Raw genomic sequence first — 17778 nt, forward strand, 5'->3', positions numbered from 1 at the left:
CTTCCCTATTATTTAAGTTCAATTCCCAGTCATATTTCAAGCAGACAGTCCTCTCTCCTAAAACCATTGCTAGCTCTTCCGCACCCCAAAATACAGGATACTCTCAGCAGATAAAAAGTAGAACTGCCATGCAGGAATTGAGGGAGGGAGGGCTGCAATTTTGTCCTATATGTAAGCCATAGGAAGGCTTCTGCTTTCAACAGATTGGCTGGCTGCCCTGGAACATAACCTGCACAGTAACACTTTGCCTAAGAGTAGCACAAAGGGGAAAGTTGGGCATGAGGACCTGTCCATCATTTGGTTTCTTTAGAACAATTGTGGGGGCAGGATTATAGTGCTTGCTATATGGGTTTTATTTGCAGTGTTGAACATTATTCACAGTTACTTCATTTTTTAATGCATGGGATTCAAGAACTTGAAAATTATTCCATGATTCAAAGTAGCCTCTAATTCAGTTAATATAGTTGGGAGTGAATAAAAAAATAGTTGGGGTAGAAAGTATACCAGATTGTCCAGATAGATAACCAGGCAGGTTCTCTTCACTCTGTTTTTCAGGATTCACAGAAATAGTCCTCGACAAATTAAACTTTTGTGCTGGGTTTGGTTCTTTGTACACCATAATAAAGACACTTTCCATGATACATTGAGGTGTCTTCATACTACAGATCTCTAACAACTTTGTCTTCAGGCAGACTGATTTAACTCCAGGGAAAACACAAGACAGACAAACCACTGATTTACATCAATTTGCCCATTGTGCAAGTTCATATATATACTGAAGGATACATACTGATGATCTGCTATAAAATAAACTGGTTTTATACAACCAAGGAGCATATTGTTAAACCTTTGGACATTAGTCCATGTACATCAGACAGCTGTGAAACAATGGGTTTCTGTTTGCTGTACTACTATATTAATATGCATTTATATAGTGCTTCTGAGGGCTCAAGAGGCTTCCCATATAATAAATATTACTTTGCTACCTTGCACACATGCAATGTCATGGAGCAGGATAATACACTTGAAAAATGCGAGTACCAACAACTTTTCAAAAGAAAAGGTTCATAGTTCTTGGGCAGAAATGTGTTCCCCATGAGATCAAAAATGAAAGCACAATCCAAAGTTAAGCATGATTAACTCCCAAACTTCCAGTGGCTTCTATGGAAAATTAAGTCATGGGCCTGTGAAGATGTAAATTTGCTTCACTGTAGTCAGACTGTAAACTTCCATACTGACTGACAGTCAAAAATAATGGCCTCAAAACATGACCTATATAGTATGTTATCTACAATTCTTACCCTTACATGTCAGATTATTTCTTCTTTACAGAGAAAAACAAGCTCAACCAAATATTTAAAAGGTTTAGCCTTGATGTATGGTTTGTAAGGTAATTTTTTTAAAATCTACTTTTATCACTCCAGTTTTCCTGTCCAACAATTTCATAATCACTTTCTCAGTGCAAATACAAAACAGGTGAGTGGGACAAAACCAGCTAGTTTTCCATCAACCATGTTATACAGTTGGGGGCTATTTCATGCTATGCAAATTCCAAAAATGTAAATTCTACCCTTTAAATATATGACATGCCCATAAAATTATGGGCAATCTGAAGATGCAGGCCAAATGATAGAACAGCTAAGATAGACAATATACATGATATAGCACTGATTTATAAAAACTACACAACTGTATTAGAAGATATATTGCAAATAGAGGAATACTAGAAATTCTTGATATCCTGGAGTTTGTTAGCTGTCAAACCATATTAACTTGACTTATACACTTATGTAAAGTAGTAGGTTCCTTAACTGAGCAAAGAACAAATCATATTCTTAAAAGATCCAAGAAATACCAAAATCATCAACCACAAGTCAGAAGTGTCAATTTCTCAAGAATTTGTTTTTATTCACTGAATTCCTCCAAATCAGATTAAATCCTATGATTATGTGACAACTGTCTTGTCTGTAACATTATGTAAGTGCCTATACTGAATATCCCTTTGGAACTTTGCTTCACCCGAGTCTTGTTTTCCTTAACAGAAATTTTCAGCGAACAAACATTAGACAACACTTTGTTCCCTCTGCTTTGATTTCCAACTGGATAGATAATTAACATAATTTAAATAAAACTGCTGTGAATATCATCAGCACCTGCAGTGCTCTCTACATTCAAAGCAGAGACAATACCAGTGGATTTCCACGGCCACCACAGAAGTGCCATCTTCCTGTGCTACAGAGGGTAGAAGCTGAGAGGGGGAAAAGTAACTTGCCCATGGCGATAGGAAGGATGAGACAAAGCAGCAATTCATATCAATGAGGCCCCCCCAGCTTTATATACTAAACCGCACAGCCTCAGGAAAAGTAACATGAGAAGTTGCTTCAGGAGCTATTCACATCCATGTTCTGCATCTTTCCTTCCAGAGCACAGTCTCCACCAGCTGATTTCTTTTTGCCTCCCTCCTGCTGCTTCTTCTGCTTCTTGGAAAGTTCTTCATCAATAGGGGCAGGTTTTACAAATTTTATCATTTCTTTCAGACCTACAGAAAATATGAAGAGTGGATTATACACTAATGAGTTTAGCTTCCACAAGGACAATGGGTTGGATACAGATATAGCCATACTTAAAGATGACCTACTGAAATCAATGGAACTTAAGTTTGTCATGCCCACCTCAAGTTCCACTCATTTTAAGTAAGATTAAATTTGGCATAATTACTGCACTGCCTGGAAAGGGCATCCTAATTCTAGAAGACAGCAGATAGTCTCAGAAAACCAAGACATCTTGAAAGAATATGTAATGGATGACTGTAGAAGAAAGGATCATTACTAATCCCCATTCTTACCTGGTGGCATGAACTCCCTTAATTTCTCTGGTATAACAATTCCTTCCTCAGTCTGATAATTCTCCAGAATGGCACAGATGGTGCGTGTTGTTGCACACATGGTGGCATTGAGCATATGTACAAACTCCACCTATGAGAACAAACACATTTGAGGTATTCTCTAATAAGATAAATTACTGTTAGCAAACAGGCAATACACCATCTCCTATAAGGCGTCGTCATTCAGTTACCCAGTCACCAGGACTGGTGTAATCAGGTTAGAAAAAAATACAACAAACTTCATCTAGTTAACCAATCATTCTCCAACAGACCTTATCTACATCATTTGGAATCAATAATAGAGGTATGTTTTAGGTTCTCAAATTCTGAGCAGCTAACCCTTGTTTTAAAAACTAATTTCCTCAACTTTGTGGTTTTTTTAAAGGTTTGATATAAAGGCTTAACAATTTATTAATATTTCAAGTTTCCACTCTATTCATAATTCTGAAGGACTTTAAAAAATATTAGCTATTCTAGGACTCCCACTCACCCTAGTAAACTAGATGTCTTAACAGGTGAGGAGACCATTCTCAAGCTGAATCTGTTGCTCTGCTCAATCTCCGAGGTCAGCATTATGCAAATGCATTTCTACAGCAGGGCTGCAAAGTGGTAACCTTTGTAACCATCACCTCAAATGCATAATCAAAAAAGGTCCTACTACAGCAAAAATGCAGATGTTTCCTATGGTACTTAAGCAGCAAAAGAGAAGCCAAGAGAAAAGGATGACTGACTAGAGCAAGAGGATACCGGAAAGGATACTTTGGGAGCATTTTAGCGCTAAAACATAATGCTACCTACTTTGTCCATCATCTTTTTGGTTTGCCCATAGCGGATCCGCAGTCGACGTGCCTGGTAGTCAGTGCAGTTTGAGCAAGACACAAGTTCACGGAAAGCTCCGGAACCAGGGAACCATGCCTCTAGATCCAGCTTCTTACTGGCAGCATGATTCAAAGAACCTGTAATACCAGGAGGAAATATTCAGGCACTGCTTCAGTAGGGTAAGAAGAAAAACTAAAAGATGTGACCCACACCATTAGTCGTATTGGAGCTATGGGATGAAAGCAAGCATGGTATGGATACCTATGCTCATTTATGTCAATTAATCAATCTGAGAACTGAACATGAGTACATGGGCGCACACTTTAATATTAGAGGTCTGTATGTACCTGAAACAATATTCACAATGTGATAAGGGATGCCCAGAGACTGATAGAACTCCTCAGCAGTTGCAATCATTTCATCAAACATCTCCCAAGACTTGTTATCATGGGGCGATGCATACACAAACTGCTCAATCTAGAAAAGGTCAAGAAAATCGGAAGCAAATTTAAGAACACAGAAATGTAGTATTTTATTTTGCTAGATGCAAACAAATGACAACCTGAATGTAAGCATAACAAACCACTTTAACCCCTCATTCTAAGAGAGCATTCCCCAACCAGTGCCCTCCAGATGTTTTGTACACCCTCTCTCAGGCCCAGTTATCAGGAATGCTAGAAGCTGATGTCCAAAGCATCTAGAGGGCAGCAGGTTGGAGAAGTCTGCTTTAAATGACCCAACATGTTTGTTATCTGCAACACTGAATAGTGATCCTTCATGGAGATGGTATATAAGAATAACTGAGGTAAGAGAATATGCCAGTTATGCTGTTCTGCATCTTGGGATCACTTGCCTGAACATCAAACCCCTGATGCCAGCTCCTTTAGGATAATGCTGGATCCTTTGGGTTCATATTCTTTCCACAATGATACTGGTTTGGATAATCAGGTTGGGCAGAAGAATGAGTGCCACTCTTTCTCCCTTTTAACTAGTATCCAGAAAAATCTTCCCAGAAAACCTGGTCAATTAATAGCCTTTGCCATTGCACTACCTTTTCAAACTGGTGCACGCGGAAAATGCCTCTGGTATCGCGACCGTGTGAGCCAACTTCCTGGCGGAAGCAGGTAGAGAGCCCAGCATATCTGATGGGCAGTTCCTCTGGCTTCAGCCATTCGTCCCTGTGCAAAGCTGCAATTGGCTGCTCTGATGTAGCAATCAGGTATTTCTCATCAATGGTGTTATCATCGCTCTTCTCACTGCCTTTGCCAAGTACCTAAGAAGTGGAAGACATTAGTGCCTCTTTTCAAAGCAGAGAGTGGCTGTTTATGTATATGAATTGGTCCATTTCAAACAAACAGCAGCTTTCATAAAGAAAAAAAGCCACTAATATGGATGCACTACTACATGCAATCAATAAAAATATTCCTACAAATGTAAATCACCAACCTGATTATGTATGGACAGGTGTTAGGATGTGAAATGACTAGGCATTGGGTCATTTGGCCCATGACTCAATAGCTGCCACTGTTTTTAGATGCCTGAATCTAGTACCTTGTGTGTGAATTTCTACCTCTCTTCAATATACCAACTCTCCCAATGGCCGCATCAGCAGCCCATTCTGTTATCACTCCAAAATCTTTATTTCCCTCCAGAAGGAAGGAAACTGACATGCCACAGAGGGGAATCAAAGAGCATTAAACTCATTTTTGAGCTCTGGAAACAGTAATGTTCATAAACAATGCATTTATGGATCTTTCCATAAATAAGGCTCCTGCAGATTCTCAAGTTGCTTAGCTACCCTGATCAGCAATTCTATTTCCATACAGAAACTTCCCTAACCCTTTTCCATCTACCACAGGCCATCCCCAATCTCACTAAGGGGCCAAAATATCTCTGGTCACTTTAAAAGTGGATTGAGAGAAATAAAGCCCACCTGTCACAGAAATAATGTTTGGGGTCCCTTTAACCTACCAGCCTGTTCTTTTCATCATAGTTATAATTATATCCTGCTTTTTTTCCTTTTGCAAAGAAACCCGTGCTTGCTTATCCAATCCTCCTTCCTCTGCATTTTATACTCTGTGAGGTAAGTTAGGCTGAAAATCAGTGACTGGTCCAAATTTAGACAGTGAGTTCCCTGGCGAAGTTGGGACTAGAGCCTGGAACTGCCAGATCCTTGTCCAACACTCGGACCACCATATTACACATACTAGTTGACAGTAAAATGATTTACTTTATAGAAGATCAGAAATTAAGAACAAATACTGAATTATCACTAGATATCCAGTTGAACAGTCATATTTGAAATTTTTGATAGCTCCCACGACTCCATGAAAAATCTGATTATGCATGCAACTTGTCCAGAAACTGGGGTAGATGCAGATAAAGATCAACATTTTTTTTAAATCCTTTAAAAACAGATTTTGAGTTTTTAAAATTCAAATTGGTTTAATATATTCATTTTTTTAAAGAAACAAAAATACATCTTTCATATTACAGAATGAATAAAATTGCTGTTCTTTGCTTATGTGGTGGTAGCATTAGGCCAAGCAAGGCAAAGCAATTAGTTCAGACAGTGGAAAACAGAAGGGACAGTTGGAGGCAGAGCAGAAAGGCCCAGTGGGGTTGAGTGGGGAAAAACCACTGTTGTTTGTGTAAGCAATTTAGTTCTCACATTTTCTAACATATTACTTCTGCATTTCTGTCTGATTCAAGTAATGAGTATAATGAACTATTTCTTAATTATTAAAAACCAAGCTATCTAAAAAAAAATATAAAGCATACCTTCCAGCTATAAAAAGCTGCAAGGAGTTCAGTGATATGTTTGCATCATTTTAAAGATATAAATGAAGAAATATCAGTGAAAAACATGATTTAAACCTTGCTGATTTAAGTCAACCCACCCTGTGACACAGTGCATTACTGAAAGTGTAAATTTTTCTTGACAGCTTACCTTGTAGAGTTCTTCATCAAATTGACTTAGCTGGGCCACTTCCTGCATCACTTCTTTTCTCATGAAGAAGGGGGTATAAACAGGGACATATCCTTTGCTAAATAGTGTCTGCAGAGCATACTGAATGAGAGCTTGCTCTAAAAAGACCAGGGGACCCTACATAACCAAAAAAAGGAGGTACGGGGGCGGGGGGGGGGGGAAGAGAAAGGTATACAAGTCAGCATCTTGTTCTGCCAAGGCTCAAAGCCTTCTCAAAACCAAACCTTAAGGAGCTGCTGGCAGGAATGCGTTTCCTGGCACTCAACTACAGCTCAGGTCCTGAATTCACACAAGCTTACTTAACTTTACTCCCTCCAACTCCTTTGTCTTTCCATGCTCCACAGTTACAGGTTCTTAGTTCTCACCTTCAGAAAGTATCCTCTGCTTCCAGCTACAATGGCTCCCTTTTCACCTTCATAGCCGTCCACCATGACAACCAGGTCCACATGAGAGTATTTTTTCCTCACTGTGCAGTCTCCCCATATTCTCTCCACTTTGTTATCCACGTCCTACCAGCATGAAAGAGAGAACATTTTACAGATTTACTGAACATGCCAAAGGAAACCACATCCTTTCCAAAGAAACATCTCTCCCACATTTTTGTTTCATTTGTCACATGTACAACCTTGACTAATGGTGCTTAAATTGACTGAAACCTTTGCAAACCACATTCCCTTTCTACCAGCAGCACATGATGGTGTGCATCCTTATGTCTACTGAGAAGGACAGGTGGGAATTTAACTGAGGTGAAAATACAGAGAAAGCAAGAACAAGATCTGATGGTCTTTTGGTCCCTGGCAGCGCTGTGCATTGTGAGCTGTGAGACTTTGAGGGTGAGGCACAGGGTAGAACGCCACAGAGTTTTGAGTTATTTGAAAATTAACATATTTATTATGGAATAAATTTCTGTGGACCAAATTCCTCTTCATCAGACGCATTAAGCATTATTGGGCTTTCTTTGTGGGTGCGGGGGGAATCTCCTATGAAGTGGAATTTTCTTGAGGAAGGCTTCTTGCCAAATAAATGCATTAGCTACAAAGTTGCTAAAAAGCCCAGTGCTGTTTTTGCTGCAATAAAGCAAGGCTCCCTCTGGAAATGACTAAAACAAAATAAAGTTTATATCAAGCCAAAATAGCACACGTTTTCTAATCTCAAACTATGTTGTTCTTCTTTGGGAATGTTTCTACTTATGGCTTTCTCCTCTGTGAGGAACACTGCTTTATAATGCAAATTGTACTAACTTCTTAGTCTTTGCACTGGGGAATCAGTACATCAAAATGATACCAGCACACTGCTCCTACCTCATCATTGCTGATAGGCACGGAAGGGTGAAGGAGATTTCCAATTTCTCTGAGGTTTTCAAACCGTTCAGCTTCCAGCTTCAAGCGTTCTTCATCACTTTTCAGAATCGCTTCATCAATTAGAAGACGGACTTTCTTTATTTGGTTAACCTGAAGACCCTGAAACACAAAGGAATCACTGATAATGTTAAATACACATGGAAAAATAAGAAAAAAAGAGGAACATATGTCATGAATGTTTCTTCCACTGATCTCAGTTTCACTCTCCATGTGACAGTTATTGCTACTAAGAACCAATATCAGTTCTATGGAACTCAAGGGAGAAAGACAACACCTAGTAACCACCAACCAATACAAGCTCAAACATGATACTGAAGTTGGTTATTAGTTCCCAATTTCCTTTTTGAGTTATTTTGAACATTTATGCAATTAGTAAGATAAATAACAAGCTAATGTTTAAAGGTTTTACACCCCAAAATAAGCTTAGGACTACTTTGTATTCCCATGATTGGGAAACTTTTCCCTTGAAGAGAACTCTCTCTCTCCAATTAAAGCAGTCATTTTTCTGTAAAACATGTTAATGTACAATGATTTCAGGTGATAATGGCAAATAGCAAACAAGGCCTTCTGCACCAAATATCAAGCACTGGGCCATCAGAAATCATGCGCCTCCATGCTCAGGAGAGTCTGCAGGATAACCTGGACTTCAGTCAAGGTATTTACACACAGGCCATTGATGATCACGGCACAGCAATAACAAAGGCAATAGAAAGAGAAGAAAAAAGACAAGGAGCTCTGCATCTTAAAGAGTGTTTTAGGCCTCCCATATCATGCACCAGTATGCCCAGCAGTCTATCCTCTATAAGATGGTATTGAGTCCAGCCTGGCTTAAATTGTGATTTGGGGTATCCCCCAGCTTAATGCAAGGTGCACAGCACCAGTTCCTTACCCTCCCTTGAGATCCAAGGTGGAGGTCCTTCTTTGGGAGCCCTCCTTGAGAGAGAGTAGGAGGGTGATTACCTGGAGCAGGGCCTTCTCTGCAGTGGTGCCCCGATTGTGGAATACGCTCCCCAGAGAGGTGCGCCTGGAGCCAACGCTTTTTCTTTTTGGCGCCAGGCGAAAACCTTTTTATTCTCCCGTTATTTTAATGTTTAATTGGTTTTGTGATTTTATTGTGACTTGCTGGATGCTATGTCATTTTTATCTGTGCTTGTTGTAAACCATCCTGAGACATTAGTAATGAGACAGCCTATAAAAGCTTTTAATAAATAAATAAATTTGGACTACCACTATGCCTGGGTGTCATGTCTGACAGCATGCTGCAATCCATAAAGCTTTGGGCAAGAAAGGAATCAGTGCCACGAGGGACTCTCTTTCCTAAAGATTCAATGTACTATTGCAAACCTTGGGGTTTTCCTGATCTTGCTGATAGTTCACTTTGGTGCATGAGCTGAGCCATTTTTTCCTTGTAAGGAATGTTCACTATTAGTATATAATAAACTCACTTTGGAATGTGCCTGATAGTGCCAATTTACATTCAAAGCCCATACCTACCTGATGTTTCACATTTTAAAATGTGATTAACATTGTTAATGTAATGAGCAATGTGGAAATAGCTTATTTATTAAAATATTTTTCCCATACCTTCCTTATAGGACTCTCAGGGCATCTTACAATTCAAACAGAAAATAATGCCATCAAAAATAAGTTAACAATCAGCCCCACTCCAAAAAAACCCCATCAAAATCCAAAACAACAATCAAATCAACAATCTAGGGAAGACCAAGTTCACAAGAATTTTCATAAAGTGAACATCTAAATGAAAATGTCTTGGTCTGCCACAAAAAGCCACCCAATGAGCTATTAAATCAAGTCTCCCAAGACAAAGTTTCACATTATAGTAAAGAAAGGATGCAAATACAGCACACAAATACAGTTTCACATCAGTATCTTTTATAGTGCTTGTAGTACCAGCTATATTTTATTTTATATTGTTAATTTGTTGTATTATATTTTATTGTTAATTTGTTGTATGTATTATATTTTAATTTTATGTTGTGAGCCGCCCCGAGGCTTCGGCGAATGGGGCGGCATAGAAATGTTTAAATAAATAAATAAATAAATAAATAAATAACTAACTAACTAACTAACTAACTAACTAACTATAAAACAGAAACCCTTTGACCCTGTATTTTACAGAGACAGCAGGTGCTGGAAAGACAGAAGTTTGTGCCATGCAAAAAGTATAGTTTTTTTCTGTCTCTTAGTGCAGCTATTTGGACAAAACAAACTAAGCCTCTTGATGAAGCCCTGTATTAGCTTATCTAGTCTCAGAGTGGCTACTTGGAAAATAGCTGATCTGTGTAGGGGTAAGCAGTAAGTGTAACAACTGTCAGGTGATCTGTAACTTGCTGACAAATACACATGCAAGTTTGGAATATTTATGTTACATTTATATTCCACATTAATCCTCAGAGCTCAGGATAGGATAGATAATTTGATGGGAATTGTAGTCCAACTTATCTGGAAAAAGTTGTCCTATTTTCTGCAGCAGTTCACTGGCAAGTCTAATGCAATGCTGATATTCCAAAATAGTGCTTTGGTGAAGAGAGAGCAATCATTCTACCACCTGGAGGACGTGAAGCACTGTGCCATGGTACAGCTTATGCAGTACATGTGCTCCTTCAAGGTCAGAAAGAACTGGGCCTTTACAGATATCTAAGAACAGGGAGACCATGTCAGCATGTGATGTTTACACTTTGGAAAGTTGCGAAGTGATTTGCTTGGTCCTGGTTACATAATAAAATTGACTGCCACTGGGTGTGTTTTTTCTGGACATAGTTTGAGTGTACTTTATACTGCTAATTTTGAAAAGAATGTCACTGTACTCTGTATGTCTTGTTTGATATTTTTAATGTACTAGTTGTACTAAACTTACTGCTTCCAAATGCAACCAGCTGCCATTTCATTGAATTGGTATCCTATGTTCAGTGTGATAGTAAACTGGTAGCCCAGAGAAATCCAAAATAGGTTTCTGTGGGCTCCTGGAATTAAGTGTGTGTGTGCGCGAGTGTGCACGTGCACGCACGCGCAGGCGGGCAGCGGGGAGGGGGGATGGATTCTGGATTATAATCATTAGTCATAATGAAAGCACAGCAGCATAAGCACTGGCTACTGGCCCCACTGATCTAGAGTGTTAAAAGCCCTTTTTACTCCAACCTACTTTGTTTCGTTTTTGCAGTGTCCTGGTTTAGATATAAGCACTGCTGCTCCAAGAAACGATAGTCTGCTGAAGCAGGGATTTGTTCAGGTATTCCTTCATCTTTCCTCTTTCTTTTGTGCACCTGCCCAGCTTGAGGAACATACTGGACTGTAAAATATCCCATTATGTCTGAACAAGGAAACGATAGTTTCAGTTCTGCCTACAGTCCTGATTTGCAAACAAAGATCAAACCACAATTTGCAATCCCTATCTACAGGTAGTGTTTAAACCACAATTTCCCAGCTTGGGTGTCATGGGAACAATGCTTTAAACAAACCAGAAAGATCCTGCACAAGCTGGACACATGAGAGGAGGAAATAATGCTTGAATGTGTTCCTGGGTGAACATACTGCCCCTTCTTGGACCAGCACTGTTCTCTGAGTCAGGCCCCTGCAAAAAAAAAAAAAAAAAAAAAGGGGGGGGGATCTACCTGTTCTTAAAAAACAGGGTTTTATGTTTTTGTTAATCTTGAAGAAGCTGTACTATAGAAGCTCAGGATCCTCAGGCTGTACCAGAGTGCAGCACTCACTGAAGTCCATCAGGTGGTAGATTATTGGTGGGGAAGCTGTGCTGCCAGATGTTATTGCACTCCATCTCCAACCCTAGATAGCATGGTCAATGCGAAAAATGATGAAAGTTGAAGCTCAACATTTGGAGAACCACAGGTTCCTCACTCAAATGGTAGATGACCCACCTGTTTTTGTGGTCTACCAAATCAAACTGTTAATCAAGCACCTAGTAGAGAACACACTATATCAAATTGCTATGGGAAAAAAGAATCTAATCTCACACAGAAAATAGTCCAAAATGTCAATACTAAGTTCTCAATTATCAAATGTTGTACGTTATTCCACTTATTAAATGACTGAAGCTTCCCTAATAAGGGAAGTAGTGCCTACAAGCAAAATTCCTAATAGCTAAGCAGGGTTGGCTTGCTCTCCTAGCCCTAACAGAGTATAAAATACAGCACATCTTCAAAAAACTCAAGCATAACATTACACAGCTGTATCTCCCATAAGTGTGTGCTATCTCTCGCTCTTTCTTTCCCTCCCCCGCCAAACTCAGTGCTTTATGAAAACAGATTCTAACCATTTTATTTAGTGTTATTTCCCTGATTTTAATCCTTCCCTCAAGCTTCTACTTAGCCTACTTGCAGAGGAAAAATACAAGGGCCACCTATACATCTATTTGCCCTATTGTGGCAAATATATGCTTAAGGGGCATGGGTAGCTTAAATTAGAAGAGTGTGCAGGGGGAATGATGTCCCTTAGCATGGCTTCTCCAATTCAATTTCCATTCACATCACATTTCCTTTGACCTAAAATATTTAGTAGGAGACCTGGGCATCCCAGAAATTTGCCTAGTTCAGCCCCTTTTTCTCATGCAGGCTGAGAAAAAGGTATTTTTGCTTGCCACTTTTTCCACGGTGACTGAGCCACCAGTGTGTGGTGACCATAAAAAGCTGAACCTTATTCCCAGCCTCGGCGCTCCAAAGGAAGGTGGCAATAAACCCAGCAGCTGAGCGGCCATCCCTGTTTGTTGCTTTCACAATTCCAAGGCCTGGACTAGTCCGATTGCTCTCTCAACCACCAATTCTATGACCCTTTTCTTATGAAGCAGAAATAGGCTTCCTCAGCCACTTCACTTTGACTAAGCACTGACCAAAGAAGGGGACCCCAAATCTCTTCCCTTGCTAAGAAAGAGAAACCAGGGTGTTTCGCTGGCTGCCATTGAGCCAATGCATGCAAAGCACTCTGCCCCAAGAGAGAATGAGGCAGACAGCACCCACCCCCCTCTTTACCACAGATGTGCAAGCTTCCTTTGCCGCGAATCAGCGAGTGGAGGAGGGCAGGTAACCCTAATATCTGGCTTGGTGATCAAGACCAGCCAAAAATTATGGGACCCTGCTCTTATACAATATATTTCAGCCCAGGAAACAAGAGGAGTGAAACAATAGACCATTGGTGGAAAGTAACTTACTGCTAAGATGTCTGCTGTGAGTTCATCAAGATTTTGTACATTTTCTGGTATGTGCTCATCATTTCCCACCGGTTCTTTTTTCTGTAAATGGACATATCAAACAAACGCAATAGCCAACTGGCAAGAGAAAAGGTAATATGACAAAAATAATCTACAAACATCATGGCTTGCAGGACACACTTGTCCTCCAATCTGCACAAAAAATAATGCTATAATATGAAAATCTAATATCAAAATGCTTTAACAATAAAACAAGACTACTGTTACCCTCTCTGTTTTATAAAGTTAATTTACACAAACTAAACATATCGAACTGGAAGACTGTACCACACTAGTTAGTTTGTTGAAGAGAAAACTGTCTAGCTATTCAAAGATGTCACTTTTCCTAACCTCACAGAGAGGGCCATTGCTCAGTGAAAGGGTGTATGCTTTGCATACAGAACACCCCAGGTTCCATTCCTGGCATACCCAGGCAGGGCTGGAAAAACTGCTTGAAACCATGTTGAGCTAGTTCCAGTCAGTACTAGAAAGGCTAGATGGATGTTTAACTCAATACATGGAAGCTTCTATGTAAAGGTGCATGACAGTTCTGAATAATTTTGCAGCTTATTCTTAACACTGTAGAGAACGTCCTGCATCAAGCATTACGTCTATATTTTCAGCCTGTGAACAAATTACGGATGCTTGGCCATGGTCAATGTTGTAAACAAACATGATAGTACCCCCATATAGTTCAACAAAAGAATAGTAACTATTGAATAAACGTGAAAGAAGTGCCGTTCCAAAGGTTTACATTATGAATTTGAATATACAAAGTTCAGTTCTTTGTTGCCTTTCTAAAATAAAACTTATCCAAAGGTAATCCAATTACAGCAGATAAGATGAAACGGCTAATATGGTTCAGTTTTCAGTTGGGGGTGGCGGAAATAATAGTATCTGCAGGTTTTTAAGATGAGAGTGGGATGAATTTTGCTTGATCACATCTGTTTTTGAAATAGCACACTGTAGTTCTCAAATTAATAGCACAGTTCTCCCTCTCACCTTCTCGGATATACTAAAGCCTGCAAAACAAGCTGTTAAGTGGAGTTGATGGTGTACAAGGAAGTTGACACATGAATTAAGAAAATGACAGTCTCAGCTTGCCCACTGCCATATATCTTATGGACGCTACTTCTGCTTGTTCTGGCAGATGAGATGTACGAGTCAAGCGCAGAAGTACACTTGCTTGCTTGTGAAAGACTGACAAGAATACATCACAAGCACATTTGTGCTTTTTTGAGGTTAAAGGGTTTTTTTAAGCTGGCAAAGTAGCCACAGTTGCTGCAGTCCCACCTGGGAACAGATGGAGGGTCTGTGCTGGTGGTGGCAAGGATGAAAAGTGGCAAGACCTTTTGGCAGTTTTGCTGACCAACTTGCCAGTTGATCTCTTCAACCCATGATAAAATGGCTTTCTAGGGTTCAAAGAACATGACACTCATTGTGGATCAAACAACCCCTACAGAAAACCATGGGTTCTTAGGAAAGCTTGCTGAAAAAAATAAGCCACCTTGTGGGAAGTGGTCTCAGTCTGGATAACATGACAACTCACATGGCTAGTTACCTAGGACAGATTGTGTTGTCATGCAAACAAGAGTTCGGCATCTTTCTGAGCACACTTAGTCACAAAATAAAACAGCAAATTTCAAAGTAGCTTTGATCAGATGATCAGCCAGACTGTAACTTCAATAAATCGCACCTTCATTTTCTCGCCTATGGTTTTGCTGCACAAGTTCTTCAGTTTGTTCAGATTGTCTGCACGGAATCTGCCTAGAAGGAAACATTTGAGAACTAGCACGAAGCTCTACATTGGAAAAGTTTCTCAATACAATGTTAAGTCTATTGAACTATGTGATTGCTACTGGTATGGGTGTTAGCATAGTTTTTGAAAAAAGATGGCGATTAACTAGAAAAATTGAAAACTGCATTCAGTACTTGGTAACACAACCTGAAAACAATACTGTAACTGAAAGATCAACATTTCATTGCTGCACCCCATACACACCCTTAAGCAAGCCCCTTCCCCCTGTAATCTGTCCTTCCATTATTAAAGCTGTCACTTAAATGCACCATAATTTACTTGAAAAATAATGCTCACTGACCAATGAAATTTATTCCTATAAAAAAAAACCCCTTGGGATTGAGGTGTTCAATCTAAACATCATGAGGAATCTAGATATATTCCAGTAAAATCAAAGTTTTCTGTATATTTAACTATGAATCGAAAACCACAGGTGCAGTACCAGCATGGACATTCAGATAGTTCCCTATTTGAATTGCAGTGAGTTTCAACTTCATATTCTGAAACTAAGAGAAGGTGTTCTCATTTACTAGGAAGATTATGTGAGATATACTGTGAACCTTGATCCAATTCTGAATAAATGGGAGTTGTTTTAGGAACCGAAAGTGACAGATTCAGTTGTTTAACCCATTTCTGGCTAGAGGGTGTCACTATTTTAGGTAAGCAAAAACACTTTTGTCTCAGCAAAAGTATTCACCAGAATAATTCTCAGCTGTTCAAGTGTTTAAAAGAATTACTCAAAGCTACTGGGTTAAATAGCAACACCTTATGCTGCAAACTTCCTTATTTCCTCTTTGAAAAACAAGACAGTGCAGAAAGAGAAAATGAAACCACACTAGCTGATTTGAATTGCAGCTTCCATGAATTGTTCTGCATGATGATGGTTACAGCAAGATTGCATCAGACTATACAGCAATCGTGCCTGGGCAGCATCCTGCCAAAAAGGGAGCCTACCAGTGTAGAGTTAATGCGGCTCTGACGCACTGAAAACAATGGTGAGAAAGTGGGGGATGGCTTATTTCTCACCAGACTTTTCTATCACCCCCTAGCTTTTGGACGGTGAGGGAGATGCGTGCCCTTAGGATGGCAAACACATCCTACTCCTGGGAAAACAGGGAGTTGCTTACGAACTCAAAGAAATGGAAGCGCCCTAAGACCTTCTGAAGGACTCTTTAATTGACTCTTTAATTCCTTAAAGTCACCCCAAACCTGCTTTTCGACTTAGCTCAGCACCCTAAAAAGGGGGGGGATTCTCGGTTGGTGCAGAGTCTCAGTCATGACCTGCCCACCCTGTTAAAGCTAATGGGGGATGAATCTGTGTGGGTGCTCATTCAATCGGTGACCTAACAAGACCAGACCATGGCTCCACTAGCTCAGCACGCTGCTTCCCACAGTGGCCAACCTGGTGCCCACGAGAAGCCCAGAAGCGGGTCACGGTGGCAAAAGCCCACTCCTGGTCGTGCTCCCAGCCACTGGTCCTCGGAGCCACAACACAGCCGATTCCGAAGGCAATGCACAGCCAACCTAACTCGTAACTGAGAATCTTGTCCTCCACGGATGTTTCACCAGTTCAAACTGGTGCTTTCCACAATTGCCTTCTAACGGCGGGTTCAGCCCCATTTTTCCGTCTTTCCACGCTGGCGCTACAGAGGCGAGCGTCGATGTTAAAGAAGGCTGGGGGGAGGGCTGAAAATGGGGCGCGAGGGGCGGACAAGAGGGCAGAACCTACACGTGGGAAGAGATGCGCGAGCGGGAAGGGACGGGAAAAGCTAGCGGAGCCCCTCAGCCGCTCCCACCGCAAGCAAGCAGGCTGGCTGGCAGCTGGTGGGGGGGGGGTCCTCTCCACTTTTAAAACCGAACCACCACCCCACAACGCACATGCGCTTTACGACCCTCCGCCCCACAACGTACATCTCCGCCAGGCCCCGTCGGCAGCCACCAGCGCGTCCACGAGAGCCGGGTCCTTGAAGCGCTTGCGCTGCGTCTCGCGCACAAGGTCCGGGTCGCCGCCTTTGTCGACGCGAAAAAGGTCCAGGTCGAGCACCATGATCCCGCACGGCCGCCACCTACGCGCAGGAGAAGGAAGACAACCGCACACGGGTCTCAAGCCGCTCCCGTCGCGAATGGAACAAAATGAGACGAGCAAAACCGGCGGCCGCCCTACGCATGCGCACAACATACGCAGAGGGGCGGGGCACGGCAGACTGAGAGGCTGAGGAAAGGACTGCGCGTGCGCCTGAAAAAAATACAACGACACCCCCCCCCCCGTCCCCGCCCACACGCACCCTCCAGAGCTAAAGCAGGGAGAGGTCTACGCATGGTGGGTGCTGAAGTCTGAGCGCCTCCTAACGGGCTCTTCAGCCATTGCACTTGGCGCTTCTTCAGGTCGCTGCGGGTGCTTCTGCAAACTGCAATGACGAAGTTCTGGGTTAGGAAGCTGACGATCCACCCTGCAATATAGGCAATCCTAGGGCAGAGAGCGGACGAAAGTGAAGAAAGAGCCCTGCTATGGTCATCTTTATGTTAATTCTTCTCCCCTCTCACCAAGATTCGACTGCTGTGATCGAGCAAAATGTTAATATTTCTGAAGGCATAGAAACAGAGCAAGTCAGAATGGACCTCCTGGGCCATCTAGTCTGACCCCCGGCTCCAGCCAGCTCCGCTCACAACGTGCCCACCATGTGCACGTCTAGCCTATCCTTGAAC

The 17778-nt window shown here is 41.2% G+C and overlaps 1 protein-coding gene across 1 annotated transcript; it reads right to left on the bottom strand.

The window, feature by feature from the left end:
- Window positions 1–1883: 1883 nt before the first annotated feature.
- SARS1 (seryl-tRNA synthetase 1) lies at window positions 1884–17223 on the bottom strand. Its single transcript, XM_044443504.1, has 11 exons — window positions 16984–17223; window positions 14971–15041; window positions 13236–13316; window positions 7994–8152; window positions 7058–7201; window positions 6654–6809; window positions 4755–4976; window positions 4051–4180; window positions 3683–3840; window positions 2846–2975; window positions 1884–2539 (listed from the first exon to the last, which is right to left on the bottom strand). Exons 1-11 carry the CDS (start codon window positions 17117–17119, stop codon window positions 2382–2384), a joined length of 1545 nt encoding a protein of 514 aa, XP_044299439.1. The 5' UTR covers window positions 17120–17223; the 3' UTR covers window positions 1884–2381.
- Between the last annotated feature and the right edge of the window lie 555 nt (window positions 17224–17778).

The sequence above is a fragment of the Varanus komodoensis genome, unplaced genomic scaffold (genome assembly GCF_004798865.1).
Source record: "Varanus komodoensis strain SLA01 unplaced genomic scaffold, ASM479886v1 scaffold1, whole genome shotgun sequence".
In the NCBI taxonomy this organism is placed as follows: domain Eukaryota; kingdom Metazoa; phylum Chordata; class Lepidosauria; order Squamata; family Varanidae; genus Varanus; species Varanus komodoensis.